General features: G+C 47.5%; 4 protein-coding genes across 4 annotated transcripts in view; 3 read left to right on the top strand and 1 right to left on the bottom strand.

The window, feature by feature from the left end:
• LOC119552607 (putative phosphatidate phosphatase) overlaps positions 1-17,107 on the top strand; it is a 66,175-nt gene that overhangs the window by 34,969 nt on the left and 14,099 nt on the right. The gene's annotated exons all lie outside the window — the stretch shown is intronic.
• LOC119552609 (putative phosphatidate phosphatase) overlaps positions 1-17,107 on the top strand; it is a 61,566-nt gene that overhangs the window by 34,965 nt on the left and 9,494 nt on the right. The gene's annotated exons all lie outside the window — the stretch shown is intronic.
• LOC119552603 (cilia- and flagella-associated protein 45) lies at positions 8,981-10,597 on the top strand. The gene has a single exon (XM_037862266.1). The coding sequence runs from the start codon at positions 8,981-8,983 to the stop codon at positions 10,595-10,597; it is 1,617 nt and encodes a 538-aa protein (XP_037718194.1).
• On the bottom strand, positions 14,455-16,729 carry LOC119552608 (putative phosphatidate phosphatase). Its single transcript, XM_037862272.1, has one exon. It carries the CDS (start codon positions 16,184-16,186, stop codon positions 15,179-15,181), a length of 1,008 nt encoding a protein of 335 aa, XP_037718200.1. The 5' UTR covers positions 16,187-16,729; the 3' UTR covers positions 14,455-15,178.

The raw sequence follows: 17,107 nt of genomic DNA, 5'->3' as shown, positions 1-17,107 counted from the left end.
GAGATGGAGACAATGTGTACAAACCGCCGCAGCCACCGTCGACAACAAGGACCTGAGTCCTGGCATGCGAGAGGATGCGAAAGGACGAGGACGATATCATTACGTAAACGTAAAACTTCCGCCTTAGAAATTCAATTAAACTAATAAATTTTCCATTATCCTTATCGATGGCATCGAACCGAAAGGAGGGAGGAGGCTGCCATTGATTGTGTGTGCCACAGTTGCAGCAGGAGTGTGACGAGGGCCGCAGGGAAATGCGGTGGGGATGTGGCAGAAAATTTAAATTCGTCTAAAGCAAACATTAAAACACAAACTGGGGCGAGGGAGTTCAGAGCGGCAGGATCTTGGGATGGGATCGAGACGAACACATGTGTAAAAATAACAGCAACAAGGACAACAAATAGCAACAATTTGCATAAATTAAAACTTGGAATCAAACATTAGATGGGTTGGGTGCGGGAGGAAGGTACCACAACAGTGGGGCAAAGGGCTGTAAATTACTATAAAATCTATTGTATAGTCCATTATACAGTTAATTATATAAGGGTCGGAATATGTATAGTTGTCATGCATTTCCGAAAAAGTACTATATATTTTACATGCTCATGAACTTTTTCAAAACCCTTCTTATAACGAAAGTAATGGTAATGGTAATCCCATTATTTTTGAGTACGTAGTTTTCTTTTCAAAAACTAAAAGTTATCTTAAACGCTTAGTAAAGGCATCAGTAAATAATGTAAGACAATATGAAAAACAAGCCATTTTGTCCTGGCTCTTTTAATCGTAAGCCCATTGCTCTGGATCCCTCCACACAGCTCACTCACTTTGTCGGCCTATGGGCTGCAAATTGAAAAATGCCAAATAAAAAGGCAGTACGGGGCAAGGCGACGTCGGGTGGGCGTGGCCGGGCAGCTCGAGAGTTCTCCGGTAATATTAAAGTACATTGCGTTTATGTGCGGCCCGGGAACACTCCACAAGAGGGGGCAGGGGCTTGGCTTGTCCATTTAAATTTTCAGCATGTTAAAGGACACAGTTATTTTGCCTGGCCTGCTCGGGGGAGCGGACGGAATTGGAGTGCGGTCTGCGGGGTGGCCACTCCAAGCAAATGCGACGGCGACATGCCTCAGCTCCGGTTTTTTGCATGTGCAACACCACAGAAGCGGTGGCAAGAGCAACAGCAAAAGCAGCAGTAGCAGTAGCAGTAGCAGCTGATTTCTTTGTCAGGACGCACGCAGGGCAAAGGGTCTGGGGTCTGGGGTCCTGGGTGGCTCTTTCCGCTGCGGCGGCAGGACAAACACGTAAATTAATCTGACAAGTGATACTTCTGGCCTCGGGCCTCGCTCCCCCTTCCCTGCCCCCTCCTTTTGCTCCGAGGGCCGTCAAAATGTCGCTACCCCGGACAGCAGCCATGTGGCAAGCATGAAAGTCCTTTGGTCGTCACAAGCACACACTCTCGCAGGACAATGGCTGCCTGCCGTCTGCCGGCTGCTGACTGCTTCCGAGCTGACTTTTTACTCGGCTGCCAGTTGATGAGACGCTGACGTCGGCCAGACACGACCAGGAGGGTCGTCCATGGATCCAGGCAGCAGTCCGCAGTGGAGCACCCAAGACTGCGCGGCCCAAGGATCCCCAGGACCCCGAGGTGGGGCGCCTGCGGTGGACCTCCTGGCTGCCTCCTTTATTTACATGTATTGCAGTTATTTTGTATGTAATTTATTTCCCAACGGCCCAAGTCCTCGGAGTGCGTTTCTACCTCTCCCTCGACTTCGGTTTTTGTTTATTGGTTTTTCAACTGGGGGCTCTGTGCTCCGCCGGCTTTCCCCCCTTTGCGAATGTGTGTTGTCTGCAAAGTGCTTGACGTTGTCGGCTCTGGCGGTCAAGTTTGAGTTTTGGTTTTAATGGGGCTGCTGGGTCTGGACACTGAAGTGGAGTGACCACAGCCGAGCTTCAGGCGGGCGACAGCTGCGGCCAAGGGGATCCCGCTAGGACCTTATAGGTAATTAGGTTTCGGAAGATGATAATCTCGATTTAGCCCAATTTTGTAGACGGAAATTATATTGAATTTCGAATAGACTTCACTTTATCTGGACACATAAATATATACTAGGATTCTGTATAAAATTTTATAATATTATTTCTTATTTTACCATTACTATTGATAAGATTTGCCTTAATTAGAATTAACATATCTAACATTTTACTTAGTATCAGCTTCAGTGGTCTATCTAGTGTGTTTGTTTCTCTTTCTGTCCATCATACCAATATTTCTTTAAGGATTGACCACGCCCTTTCCGGACCTCGAGTATTTCGAGAATCTGTAATTGTTTTGGGCACTCCGAATCTTATTATTGTTTTATACAAGTCAATTAAATGTCTTTTCTAAGCAACATATTTATAAGCGACATGTTTTCTAAATTAGCATGCTACAAAAATATTATTGTCAAGTGCATTGTAAGCTTTTATTGTTATGATGTAAGTAGTGCACGGCAACAGCAATTATATTTAATGAGGGAGCTTAATCAATCAATTGCTTTCATTTTAAGTCTTGACTTTTCCCCATCGTTGTCTGTTTGGAAGCTTAATATTATTTCTTGGGGCAAATTAACAGTCGGGGAGTTTTTAAGTTCCCGTTGAATATGCAATGACAACAGTAAAATACAGCCAGAAAGGAAGAAGATTCCCCGGCACACTTCGCCGCTCGTTAATCAATTAAAACATTTGTGAATTTGCATAAACATTTTCGCCCCCGGTTCTGCCATAATTTTTGCACTTGCGAGCCTCGGCTTGTTTACATGAAAGATGGAAGCGTTCTGTCCCCGTTTTCCCCTGCCGATTTGCGAATGCGGCAAACAAAAATTGATTAAAACATCACGTAATCGCAATGTCGTCGTCGTCATCGGTACCGGACTGGAAGCTCGGGCCATGGGCGGCGCCAACGTCAAGTTGGGGATCTGACATGGCATCTACATACTATATACCATGGGCCACACCCAAAAAAAAAACCAAAAGTATACACTTAATAAGCGTTGTGTTAAAAGTATACTAAAGTTAGTATAAAAATGTAAGTATTAACTCAACACTTATTAGTTTCAACTGTATACTTTGTAGTATTAAGCTTATACTAATTATTATATGAGTGAGACTCAGTAGTATAAATAGTACACTGAACATTAAATAGTTTTTCATGGTGTGAAACTAGGACAAAAGCGATTATTCGAACATATATTTTGGTGTGAAACCAGGACAAAAGCGAGTATACGAACACAGAAAATGCTACCGGAGTTGGCGTTGCTTGACGCGTTAATTATTATTGCCATCCGGACGATCTCGGACGACGCAGCGCTCGTCATTGCAGGGCAAGTTCCCCTATGTGAACTGGTGCGGGAGCCACAGAACCAAGACCGAGGTGAAGAGGAGTGCCAGGATGCAGAGCGTCGACAACTGGCAGGCAGCCTGGGACAACTCCAGCAAGGGACGCTGGACGCTGGACGCAAGGGTAAATAGGAAGCACGGCCAGGTAGATTTCTACCTCACGCAGGCGCTGAGTGGACATGGTTGCTTCCGAAGCTTCCTTAAGCGCTTCGGGCACGACACGGAGAACGGTTGTCCAGAGTGCGGCAGTGGGATTGTTGAAGACGATCAGCATGTCCTACTTTAATGTCGCCGCTTCGGGTCTGATCGCTAAATGCTGATGAAGACCACCGGAGCAAGAGTTCGGCAATATTGTTGGCGATGGTAAGTACATTTTTTTAAGTAATGATATTTTTATTTAAGAACTAAATTCTTTTACATCTTAGGCCCAAGGGACTGTATATTGTTTATGGCCTTGCACGCTGTTATAAAACCAACGTACCGGTACACTGTTACTCAAGCGGACCAGAAGTTCTGTCGAAAGGCGACCATCGAAGACAGCGTTAGCAGCGCGGTATTGCACGTCACCGAAATCAATGACATTCAAAACATAATTGAAACATTGAACAGAAAAAGTGTCGAGTCAAACTCCCCCATTCAACCATTTATAATTGTTGTGGGCGTGGACATTTTCAATTTGGTTGAATTCTATGTTAGCTTTGGAAAGTCCTTTTATAAGTTTAACTCTTTCATTATTGCACTAGATATATGTTTTAAAATTTATCAAGTATTTGGTCTAAAGTACCCAAATGAATCCCATAAAGTTTAGTCTTTTTTACAATACTTTTTCTATAATATGAAAACTGAATTTGATATTATATATCCGTGCGTATCCAATGTCATTGAAGATTTAAACAAAATGTAAATACTTTGTAAAATATTTTTAATTTCAAAATTTATTCATATCCTTTTTAATTTTAAGATCTTGAAATATTCTGTTATTAGTTAAGTCTTATATTTTTAATTTCTATTTTTAGTTCTTTTATAATATTAATACCTAGCCATTAACAACATGCGTTGCTTTAAGTGTTTTAAAGAATTTTCTGACCTCAATAATTTATGCTTACACTTTAAGCATCACCACAATTTAAGGGAAATTGATTTATATAAATATAAAATCTGTCCACAACTTGACCAACACAGGGACCGAGGAGTACAGATCTCAGGGTAATTCAGGGGACCACAACATTGAATATTTTGACAGTAATGAAGATTTGGACGATATTCCGAGTGGCTCTCAAAATGGAATCCCTTAAAGTGCTGAAACTAGTTTAAAATTGTCATTTGAAGTTTAGTGAGCACTATCAAGCCTATACAGTTGGTGGAAAAGAAAATTCTTTAAAAATTAATAACATAAGTAGTTTCCAAGGTCCCCCTGTAAAATATCATAAAAAAAATGCTGTTAGCTATGTAAGATTAAAATCATTTTAAATAAAACTGTATAAATATTTATGAAATAATAACAAAATAATATATGAAATAGTAATAAAAGAAAAACAACATACAACGTGATTTTATTGGGTTTGGGATTATTGGGATACCACGAAAAACAAAATAATATACATTTTATACTACAGGCAACGGGGAAATCGTATAAGTCTTATACGAAATAGTATAAAATGTATACGAAATAGTATAAAATGTATACTAACGATTTCGATAAATAGCTCAAAAAGTATACTACGGCTCTCTAGATTAGTTTAATATCTATACGAAATAGTATAAAACGGAGACTACATAGCATAGCTTTTATACTAAATAGTATAAAAAGTAAACTATCAGCAAAAATTTCAGTACACTGAGTGAGTATAGATTGTATACTCGTTAGTTTAACTTTGATAACTTCGAAAGTTTCAGTTTAATACTTTCGGTGTCATAAGGTTAATACACATCTTATCAAGATATTTTTGACACTCAATAGTTTAGTTTTAATGTACGAATAGTTTAGTTTCTATGATCATTTTTTTTTGGGTGCATATATGGTATGCGAGAGATCTCCGGACTCCGGCGAGCACCGCACGTACGCATGTGGTTTCGCTCGGGCCCTCAGCCTATGCCTTATGCATATGAATTCGAATCCAAATCGCTTCAATTGAATTCTGCGAACTCGCAGTTGATTCATCTGACAGCCACTGCAGTGAATTCAAATCGAGGCAATTATCCATTGCTTGTGGCGAAGGTACTGAGTCTATTTCGGACCGCAGATATTAATGACAAATTGCGCATCGATGAGGTGGTGGATGTGGACCAAGTGACTCACTGCGAGCGGAGGAACCTGACATCTTATCATCGCCGCCATAAATAAGGCAAAGGGACACGGACATCTGGCATTCGCGGATTCCGTGCCCGGCAGAGGCACCGTAATTCTTTCCTGCAGTCTTCATAAATTTCATTTTTACATGCGGCACAATGTCAGTGCCCTTCGGTTTGGGCCATCCCGAACCGCCCCTGACCCCACTGGGCTGGCCAAATATGCTTAATGACTTGTTTGTGAGCTGGATTAAATATAAATTATATTTCTTTTTTGCCGGCCGTGCGAGGAGCGAGTCTTCCCCGGAGAGAGCCAAAGTAACCAGTTTGGCTTGCGAAATGATTAAAATTTTATTCCAATGAATTTTTGTGTGGCGAGGCGGCTCTGCAATTGCTGAAGGGCACTCCCCGGTGAATTATGGGGAAGAGCTGGGGACTTTAAGCTGCCACTTCGCATGCAGCGGGGACCCCATCCATCATGGGAAATTGAACTCATCCCAGTCGGCCTGCCTCCCACGCAACTCTCAATAGATTTCCATGCCGGAATATTCGTATCTGGGTCAGAGTGCTTGATTGATAGTAAATAAAGGCGAACCGCTCGAATCAAGTCAAATCATATTTCTTCTTGAGCGGTACTTGGGCATTTTAATTAGTCGTCTGCTCGCAAGGGGCAAAATAATTGGCTCAATTCAGGGACTTTCGATTCGAATCTGATTGTGGGGCAAATGCCCAAGTAAATAAGCCCATCCAGCGCAGAGTTCTGTGTGTCATTTGGATCAATCAATCAGGGGATTTGGGTTAGCTCGAGTTCTGGCCCACAAATGTGCCACACATGAATCAACCGAATCCACCGGCAAAAAGGTTGCTCATAAAATATATAGCAGGCCCGAATTAATTTGCAATGAAAATGTGCGAAAAGATGCAAATGGCCGGGATTTGCAGTAAAAAATTGACCAAAACATAAGTTTAACGGTGCGGCTACGAAATATGTTGTCAAATAAATAAAAATTCCGGCGCACGGAGTGAAAACCAGGAATGAGGAACTCCATTTGATATAAATGTGGGGTTGTTTGTCCTGGCCAGCCTCAGACGATGACAGGAAACTGTAAGGAATTGCCCCGGGCTGCGAAGTGGGCGGTGCTGGTGCTCTGAACTTGAAAGCTGGCAGCCGATCAATATTTCATGCAAAGTTCGAAAAAATCTCTCGAGCATGTTTATGAAAATGCAGCCGGAAATCGAATGTCTGTCAGGGCAAACATTTCTATAAACTGGAGTAGGGAGTCGGGAATAGAGATGGCTACTGGCCTCCCCGTTCCCCGCAAATTATGCAAATAAGTCAACACGGAGCTGGGAGAGGATGTGTGCGTCTGCTGGAAAAGTTTCCCCGGCGGACCACAAATGAATCATATGCCAAAAGGCATTTGAAGGCCTCAAGCCCTTGTAATGGGCCCTTTGGGTCCTTCTGGCCCTCCATGTCTGCGCCAACATGACGCTGGAAAATGCATGTTGGAGCAGGGAAAGTTTTGTGCTCAAGTCTGAGCGCTGTCAATTTCAGTTTCCGTCTCCGTCCGGAACTGAGATGATTTTGGCAGATTTTCCTAAGGAGAAACATTTGTCTTTCCAGCAGCTTGGGCATGGGTGTGATCAAAGAGCCGAGGCCTGCCTACAAGATACATTTCGGGACCGCATGCCGAGACTCACCTGCAAGGACGGAGATAAAAAGATGTTGGATTCTTTGGGGCAGGGCATTCGAATACTTAATCTATACGTGGCCCAGGACTAATCCCTGGCCACAAGCCGACTTACATCGGGTTTAATTAACGAAGGAGGCGTGCTGGCAGGGCGGACTAAACTTAACCGGAACACAACTTAAGCGCATAAATTATAGCCTGAGCCTGGACTTAGGAATGCTAATGATGTCCTCCGGCTGTCCTTTCCTGGTCCGGCTAATAATGCTTTGCATATAATCAAGCAGCCCATGCATGACCTTCCCCGACTTCGCCTTGGACTTGGCTTCTCCCAGAGTTTTCGATCCGTCTTCTCGGGAGGCTCACGGTGCTAATCCAACAACTTGACTGCCATTACCCCAGGACTCGGGCGGATGGAGCTGGAAGGACGGAGTCGGCGGAGGAGGAAAAAAACGTTCATTTGCTCAATCGTGCACTCGAAAATGTCAATTTACATTTGCGGACTGGCTGGCAACGCATTTTCCCCTGTGGGGGAATCTGGGCCCCAGCCAGCTTAAGTTGACTTTAACGCCTCAATGCATCCAACTAGAAGGGCCAGTTGGAAATGGAAATGGAGGCGGAGAAATGCGAAGGCATTTCATATAGGAGAAAGTTTTTGTGTGTGCAACAGGGAAAAAAGGAAAACTTTTTATTAAAGTCAGCTGGAATGGCTGGAGCTCGTTTCGGTTTCGGATTTCCAAGCTCCCAGAAACTAGCCCCAGTCCTCTTAGACCCCTCTTCCGCCCACGCCCCCTCCGCCTTTGTGTGTGTGTGTTTGACAATGTGGGCGTGGCTTTGGGCTCTGTCTGTTGCTCTGGTCAAGTTAATTTGTATGTGTGGCCGTAAACTTTTGCCAGCTTAGACTTCCAACACGCCTCGCTGGCCAGTGGGCGTCCAGGATGCCAGGATGGATGGATGAATGGATGGATGCTGCCGCCACGGTTGGAGGCCCAGTCCCCCGATATCTCAAATGTCCAGTTCTGGGCTCCGTCCACAATGTGTGAATTTTGTTGGCTTATTGCTTTTCTATGCCGCATAATTGCTGACTTCTTTCACACATTCGCACACATCATTGGAGCGGACTGTTCTGGACTGGAAGGGAGGGAAGAGGACCGATTTGGGTGGGCGGAGTGTGTTTGTCCTTGGACAAGGCGCATAAATCATCGGGGGCTGCCGCAGAGCCCCGAAATTTATGCTTGGTTGCATTTTTGATGCCCGGGACCCAAAAGCGGGGACTGCTTAAATGCCCGCCCAGTGGGCAGGGAAGATAAGAGCGGTGGCAGTCAGAACAAATCAAGAGAAAAGCTTCCGGGAAGCGTATTTCAATTCCAGCTATCTCTATCCCGGCAGTCTCATCCCCTCTTTATAGTCGCCCAAGTGTTTTTCGAATAGTTTCGCACTTCGCAGCGGGTTGCATGGCTACTCGGTGGGCCACCAAGGTTACCACCGCTTGTTATCCAAACAAGTTGTCCCAGCAACGTGGTATAAACTCGGTTTCCTCTGAGGCCCCACTCATTGCGGTTCAGATCCTCATCTAGGAGATAGTTCCGTGACTCCGACACACCTCATTACCCCGTTGGTTTTAATGAAAGATGCCCTGCTTCTCCGCCTCCAATGTGCGGTTCGTCAGCGCGGAGTCGCAGTTGCAGCAGAAGTGCAGCGAGCTGAGGGCCAGGGCTCGAGCCCAAACGGCAGCCTATCGTCCACCGGCGGGGGGCTTTCGTCCTTCCACCACGGCCTTCGGCTCCTTCAGGCGGCCACCCTGCGACCAGTCGGCGGCCTATGACCAGAAGCAGCTGAAGCGCAATGAGCGGGAGCGGAAGCGCAACCAGGGCACAAAGCAGGTGGTGCTGCGGGCCGGGGAGGTGCGGCGCCTCAAGGATCAGGGCAGACTGGAGACCGTCAGCGAGAAGCTGCAGAGGATAGATCAGCAGGAGGAGGATCACCGCAAGCAGCTGCAGTTGGTGGAGGAGACGCGCCGGCGCTTCAAGGCCATCGACGAGGCGCGGGGCGGTGACACCTCCGAGGCCAAGATCAGCCTGCTCAGCGAGATCCTGGAGGAGAAGCAGTCGGTGCTTGGTCGTGCCTTCCTGGCCCGCCAGGAGCAGGAGCAGGAGGTGAAGCAAATCAACCGCATGATTCTCGACGCCAAGTGCAAGGCTGTGCGGGAGGCGCAGATCCAGGAGAAGCACCTCCTGTCCAAGGCGCTGCGCGAGGACGACGAGCGGCTGGCGCGCATGGTGAACGAGCGCGCCCTGAAGGCGTTGACGGAGGAGGACGAGCGCGAGCGGCTGGAGGTGGAAAAGCGGAGCCGCTACGCCCAGGAGATCCGACGGCAGCTCTCGGAGCGCGAGAACGTGCGCTACCTGGAGGCCAAGCGGGTGGCCGACGAGGCCAAGGACATCCGGCGCGCCACCGAGCTCCTGCGCGCCCAGGAGGAGCAACAGCGCGCCCTCGTCCAGCAGCGCAAGCAGCGGTTCCGGGAGGAGCTGCAGCGCATCCGGGACATGTCCAACGTGTTCAAGACCATGCTCGGCGAGCAGGAGCGACTGGCCGACCTGCGGGTCACGGCCTACATGCGCGAAAAGCAGGAGAAGGAGCGCCAGCTGAAGGAGATGCAGCGCCTGACCAAGAAGGAGTTCGAGCGCCGCCAGCAGCGCATCTTCACGGTGGCCGCCGAGGCCATGGAGACGCGCCAGACCAACGACGAGCTAAAGTATCTGAAGGAGCGCGACCGCGTGGAGCGCGAGTACCGCCAGCGGGAGAAGGAGGCGGCCATCTCGCGGCGGGAGGCTGAGCGGGACCTGCTTGAGTCGCGGGCCCAGCAGGCGCAGGAGATGAAGCAGCGCCTGGCCCTGGAGATCGCCCACTCCGGCGAGGAGTTCGCCAAGGTCATGGAGCGGATGCGCAAGGAGGAGGACAGGGAGAAGGCCTTGGACCGCCAGCGGGAGGCCCAGCGACAGGTGTACCGCCAGGACCTGCGGCAGCAGATGACCGACAAGCAGGCGGAGCGCCGGCGACTGGCCGAGCTGGAGGCCGTGCGGGTGGAGAAGTGGCTCGACCAGGAGAAGCAGCGGGACGCCAACATCCGGCAGGTGATCAGCGCCAAGATCGCGGCCATGCGCGAGAACTGCCTGCCGGAGAAGTATCTACGGGAGGTGGAGAAGCAGCTGAAGAGCATTCAGGGCTCCCGGGATCGCATTCGCTAAGGTTGGATGGTTGCCTAATATCAGGCTGGTTGCGAATGCCAGTAGTAGGGTCCAACTGGCGCCTCAAAGTATGTGGTACGCGCCCATGAGTTATTCACTTCACTTCACTACATCGATAAGAATCTCGCCTCTTTCTGCCCTCTGCGCAACCTCGACCCAATAAACAAAGCTCAGTTTATCACCTCGTTCTCTCCAAGGAACTGCATCGTTCAAATGCCATAGACACAACCATATAAAATAACATATATCAAATCCTTAAAAACATTTATAGTTTTAAAATGTTAAAAAAGATGTATGATTCTTATCAAATATCTTAAGGGCTTCTGCTGCTACCCTCTCTTAGCTCATTGTCTTAACTATAATAATAATAATATTTAAATAAGTACTGTAAGGTTTCAAAATAAAATCCACTAAGCATAGGAAACTTGATTTCGGGACTGGTTGGGTGGCTTAGCTCATCTACTTTACAGATCTCGGCCGTCCCAGAAGGTTCCAAGCCGATCCACCGCCCGAAAGTATGCCATGAAATTGCCAACCAAAAGTAACTGGCGAGACAAGGCGAAATCAAAGAACCGCCATGATGACGATGCCACATTGTTGCGCGTGCGGCAGAAAAGCCCGCCCACATACACCACGCTAATTTCCAACTATGTGGGCGTTTAGGCCACCCCCCACAGCCCACTTTCCCCGCGGGTGGGCACCAACAATTACGGGAGGAGGGAAAACTACTGCCTGGGTGCCATGGAAAAAGTGGTAGCCAACTTTTGGCTACAATAAAATTTTATTATGCCACACACATACGCTGAGCGTACACAAGCAAACAATGGAAAGACGAAGACGAAGACGAAGCTGGAGCTCCAGCTCGATTGAAGATGCCACCGCTAGCGACAACGGCAACGACGAACTCTTGTGCATGGTTCAATTATCGTATTTCATGATTCGTTAAATTTTCGCATACGCCAAAAAAATACGCAAGATAAGCCCCACGCCGCCACCCACCCACCTTCCACCACCCACAGGCTGCGGGCAAGGAAAAGCCGAGGCGAGGAACAGGTTTCCCCTGGCAACCATTGTGCGTCCTACCTACGACATGCCGGGGACCCGCAGAGGGGCCTGGAACGGGCCTGGGCTCGGGCCTGGGATTGCCTGCCACTCGCATATGGCTGTAATAATTCCAATGACAATAAACGTTGTCGTATTTACAAGTACCAACACACACACTCTGACGGGAATTGATGAGAAAAGTTTTGAGGAAATGTCAATAGAGAGCGGAGACAAACTATGCTCCGATGTGCGAGGGAGTCTGCTCGCACTGTGGAACCGAGCGGAAAATTCCGAGTAAATGTCAAAGGTATAGTAACACCCTTGCCTACACTCAAACAAAAGAAGCGGAACCTAATTGCAAGATTAACATTGACAATCTAAGTGAGATTTTGAGTTGTATGTGGGGGTGCTTTTTTGTATTATTTCATAATTTATTTTTAAATGTTTCGAATATGCTGCCAAAATGTTTTGGAAAGTACTTTCTAAAGAGTATATAAAAGAGATAATATGAACACCCGAATTGCTTGCGTCTATTCAAAATCGCTATATAAGTTATGAAACAAAGGAAAGTCTTTACCAGATTGGATTGGTGTTCTAACCAAGAACTTTTTAAAAATGATAAGGAAATGATAGTCTTCGGAATACAAAAAAGATTGGTGTGATTGATTTTGTGCCGTGAGTGGCCCCTGCAGATAGGGATTTAGTTTAAGATTTTTAAATGCTTTCTTCTTGACAAAAAATCATGTTTGGGATGCTGGATTTATCAAAATAGGTATTTTTTGGCTTACTTTCACATATGCAAGTATAGCATAACAGTGATGTAAGATATAAAAACGTAAGCCTGTAAGTAAAGTACACGTGAAATGTACTAGAAATAGTGCGTACACAGAGAGATATATTCAAGTACATTGTTCTTTAATTGAGAGCATTCGTTCTTAAAAACCGTGTAAGTTCATTGTTGTATCAATGTTGTCAATACTATAACTGAAGTGGTTAGAAGATAAAAGGTTAATTAATTTTTTTAACAAAATCTTGATAAGTATGAACTATGGACTGAGGTAAATAACCGTAATTCAATTGATTTAGGTAAAATAAAAACATTTTCAAAAATATCGTTCTATTTTTAAGAACACTTTCAACTCAGATGAGAACGTCAGAAATTTCTCTGTGTATATATCATTTGCAAGAATAATACATTTGTGTCGTACTTTGTTCGTTATTTTCTGAACTGGTTCAAACCCACTTGTAAGCCTTTTGCAACAATAAATTATATTTTATCTGCGGAAAAAATTATAAATATGAAGCTTAAGTGCTTACACAAGGTATAAGGTAAAAAATTAAAATAGTTAATAGCTAAAAACTACAATTAAAACAACGTGCCATATTTCAAATACAATTGGCCAACTTTAAGTACTAGTTTTTGGTCCTTGCAAGCTCTTTTCATCCCACTGTGCCTGTCGCGGCATCTTTGGCATTTATAAATATCGTGCTGGGCTAAAAGGTAAAAGCCAAAAAATATCGATATTGTAATTGGAAAAAAGTAAGACGCAGCTGCCTTAGTGTGCACTGCATTCCTCGGCATAGCTCCCCGCCCTTTCACTTCCATCGAAATTTATCTGCAAGATTGCACACAATTGTTTTGTATTAGCAAAGTGATTCCTTCCCTCGGTTCGCTCCAGTTCGGCGAGGCTTCCTTGGCTTAGTTCGGGATGGCTGTGAGATACTATACCTCCGATATGTGTGCTTAAAAATAAATTGCTCGGCTTTAGTTTTGCGTTCATTCCTATGGCTTTTCTTTTGTAGTTGCGGTCTGGTTTATCTGCAGCAGCCGCAGAAGCATTTCCCCTTCTCCTTTTCCCCTTTGTTGTACTCATAAGTAGAGGTAGTTCAAAGCGGCGCAAGACAGATGAGCAAAGTGGTTTCGGTATCTGTATTTCGGTATCGGTATTTACATCTGCAGCTAAGAGATCCCTCCATATCTAGGTGACTGGGTAATGGGTCTCAATTGCGCCTCAAATTCAAGACATCAGTCGTGCGTCCGTTTGCATATCAATGCGGTGGGTGGGCGGTGAGATGGAATTGAAAATCAATATAAATGAGGAAGTCGCTTGATTGGACCGCTGGGGAGGTGTCTCTGCAAAATGGATTTGTGGAGGTCACCGGCAGGAAACTGCGCATTGAGCAGATTGAGCGCAAAAATAGCGAATTATAAATAGCCGAAATTCGGCTTAATTGGACATGGTAAATCAATAGAGTTTGCGGGGGGAACGGTCCTAAATTGAATACGGCAATCAAGAAATGTCGTTCGGGGAAGCATGATTGATGGCCTGCTGATGGTATCTGCTTCACCTGGAGAACCTTTCCACTTTTCACCCTTCTAATCCAGGTGATAAGGAGGAGCAGGCACCTGGTTCAATGTGGCGCCAACCCGCTTCGAACTTTCCTCCGCGAATCTTGGGAGTGTGACTATTCTGGGCGGTATGTGGGTAACGACTTGTGCGATTATGAAATACACGGCTCCGATTAGATACGCGACACGCTTGAGACGTATACAATTAGTCGGCCCAAGAATATTTATTTTCGTTTCTGCGATGTGGAATGTGTTCGAGTGGTATTATGACCACAATTACATATTTATCTATCTATCTGATAGGCGGCGCTCTTATCTAGCCTTTGTTTATGGACAATTTAGCCAGAAGTTGCCATAAGACCCTGCCTCGACAATGGGGTTTCCTGGAAATATGGTCGTCGATGGGAAACCCAACCGTATTGGAATGTCGGGGAGCCAAACTTAAAAAATTCCTCCTCGTAAATCACTTGGGCAATAAATATTTATTCAGCCTGTAGAGCAAACACTTAGATTAAGCCTTAAAATCTGTCGAGAGCCAAACATAATTAACATAAAACAAATATTAAAATTAAACTCGACTTAATTGATTTGTTCATAAATCCCGCGCCTCGCAGCCATCCTCGCATGCGATCGAGGCTGGAGCTGCAGAGCCGTGAGCCCGGGCATTATTTATTATTTATTATTTATAATGCACTATCTGCCGCGGTCGGCGTCGCTGCCCAGAGATTGTCGCAGCTGATTGGCGAGCGGGATCCACGTTGGCGGGCTGCCCACTTCAAAAGCGGCAGCGGCGACTGCGACGTGACTGCGGCATTGTTTACAAACAAACAAGTCGCCAGTAGCCAGTGGTCAAGATACAGAGCCTCGATCCGGCTTGCAATATCGGCGGCAGATACTTTTGGCGAGATACCCGCACATGGCCGAAATTCTTCCGATTTGTCTTCGGGCGCTCGAAGGCCGACTCGATTTCCCGCTTGCACAACCGATCCGCTTGGATTTCGAAAAACGCCGGGGAGGAGGTGTGTGGGGGTGGACAGTGCCTATCAGGTAGAGAGTGCGCAGCGCGCTTATCACATATTTCTGTTTGCTTCGGTTTCTAATGGAAAAGTGGTCGAAATAGCAGCCGGCAGGCCGATAAGCCTGATTATTCCGTCCCTTCCCTTCCACCGCATTTCCAGCTTACTGTCTTAGACGACGTGGGTCAGATCGCTGGGCGGGGTGGAGGGGCGCGATGCTGGCGGCTTGTAGGCCTCCTCCTCGTCGTCCTCTTCCCCATCCTCCCCGTGGGAATCTTGGGAGTCCTGGGAGTCACGCGAGTCTTGCAGGTCCTCCACATCCGAGTCCTGCATGTCGTCCAGGGGCGTGGTGGTGGTCATCGAAGCGGAGGCAGCTGCGGCCAGGAAGTGCACCTTGGCCGAGGCAGTCGAGTTGTTGTTGTCCGCCATCAGCTGGTGGTGCAGGTGGTGGCTGTAGGTCATGGAGGGCGGGCAGCTGCCCCTGCCCACGGGGCGTGGCCGGCGGCGCAGCAAGTCGCCCACGTAGGCGGCGGTAATGGAGGCGTAGGCCATGCCCAGCAGGGCACCGGCCAGGACATCGGACCAGTGGTGCCAGTAGTCGGCCACGCGGCTCAGCGAGACGCAGAGGGCGGCCATCAGGAGCAGGAACTGCAGGACGTGCCGCAGGACGCGCACCCCGCCCCGCCCGCGCCACACCCCGTGGACGTAGAGGGCCAGCAGGAGCATGGAGTAGAAGCTCAGGCTGCTGTGGGCACTCGGGAAGCTGACGTGCAGCTCGCGGATCTGGCGCGTGGAGAGGTTGTGGTTGGAGCAGTGGAACTGCTCCACGTAGAGCTCGGCGTTCTGGGGGTCCGAGCAGGAGCTGCCGTCGTCCAGGCGCGGCTGGCAGCCGTGGAAGAAGTGCGGCCGCAGGCGACCCACGGAGTGCTTGGCCAGCTCCGTGGTCAGGTAGGTGGCGATGAAGCCGAAGCTGAAGGTGGCCTCCGCCCGCCACAGATTCCGGAGGTAGAGCCGGGTGCGGAAGCGCTTGCAGACGCGCATGATCTCCACCACGGCCACAAAGAGCATCGGCAGCAGGAGCATCATCAGCAGCAGCATGGGCACCGTGATCGTGCAGTCCCTGTAGGGATAGCGGATGCTCAGGTCCGAGCAGAAGAACCCCCTCTTGAAAGTGTGCATGGCTGCGAGTGGCTTTTCTTAGATTTGTATTTCAGCCGCGTTCTTATCGCGTGGGTTCAAGCCAATCGCTTGACACTTGGCACTGGTTTTTGTGACAGTACATTTGTCTATGCCTTTTACGCCCAATATCTGCGGCCATTCGCTCATTCGTTTCACTTATTTTTCGGCTGTCACACAAATTGCGCACTTACTCGCTGGCCCGGGCATTTTTACTGCGATTTTCGCTTTCGAAAAACTCGCGCACGATCTCCCAGGCCGGGTTCAAAGGCGATTTTCTTCGCGGGAAATTAGCGAATTACGGCCAACAGCCGTCACTCAGTTGGCTCAGGCTGTCTTGCAGCCCATGAACCAATGGTCCGCACTACGTTTCGCTGTCTATGGGGCTCTGGGCCGCTCTGACGCTTTGTCTGGGATCGTCGGCGAATGTGACTAGCTCGCTGGCTGTGACTACAACTGCGACTGCGACTACGATGGCGAAGGCGAAGGCGACGATCGCTGCCGAGCTGCCGGTAGCGACTGCCCCTCGATTTCGAAGCAGGCGTTCGCCTCTGGCCCGCTGGAGTGTCTACGGTCTACGGTCTACGGCCTACGGTCTTCGGATCGGAGAACCCAAACCCAAACAAAGTTGAATCTGAGAGACGGCCCACCGCGTCGAAGGTTCCCAGCGCTGTGTGCGATTCGCATTGATATTGGATTTCAATGGTACTTGTACTTGTACTCCTTATCACGACCGCGCTCCTCTCAATTCGCTCGTACACTGAGAAAATAATGTTTCATTGGATTTCATGGAAATTTACGAGCAACATATAAAAAGGTTCTATAGAACTAAAAGCCCATAAGGGCTTTTCATAGAATATTTTTTTTTGTTAAATAATAAAATTAAAATGATTTTTTCTGTTTTCTCAAACGTTCTCATAACCT

Source organism: Drosophila subpulchrella, chromosome 3L (genome assembly GCF_014743375.2).
Source record: "Drosophila subpulchrella strain 33 F10 #4 breed RU33 chromosome 3L, RU_Dsub_v1.1 Primary Assembly, whole genome shotgun sequence".
Lineage (NCBI taxonomy): Eukaryota > Metazoa > Arthropoda > Insecta > Diptera > Drosophilidae > Drosophila > Drosophila subpulchrella.
The sequence above is the reverse complement of the archived record's forward strand: the minus strand, read 5'-3'. Positions and strand labels throughout refer to the sequence as shown.

Coding starts and splice junctions, on each gene's coding strand:
- LOC119552603 (XM_037862266.1), top strand. CDS start 8,981: ATGCCCTGCTTCTCCGCCTCCAATGTGCGGTTCGTCAGCGCGGAGTCG.
- LOC119552608 (XM_037862272.1), bottom strand. CDS start 16,186: ATGCACACTTTCAAGAGGGGGTTCTTCTGCTCGGACCTGAGCATCCGC.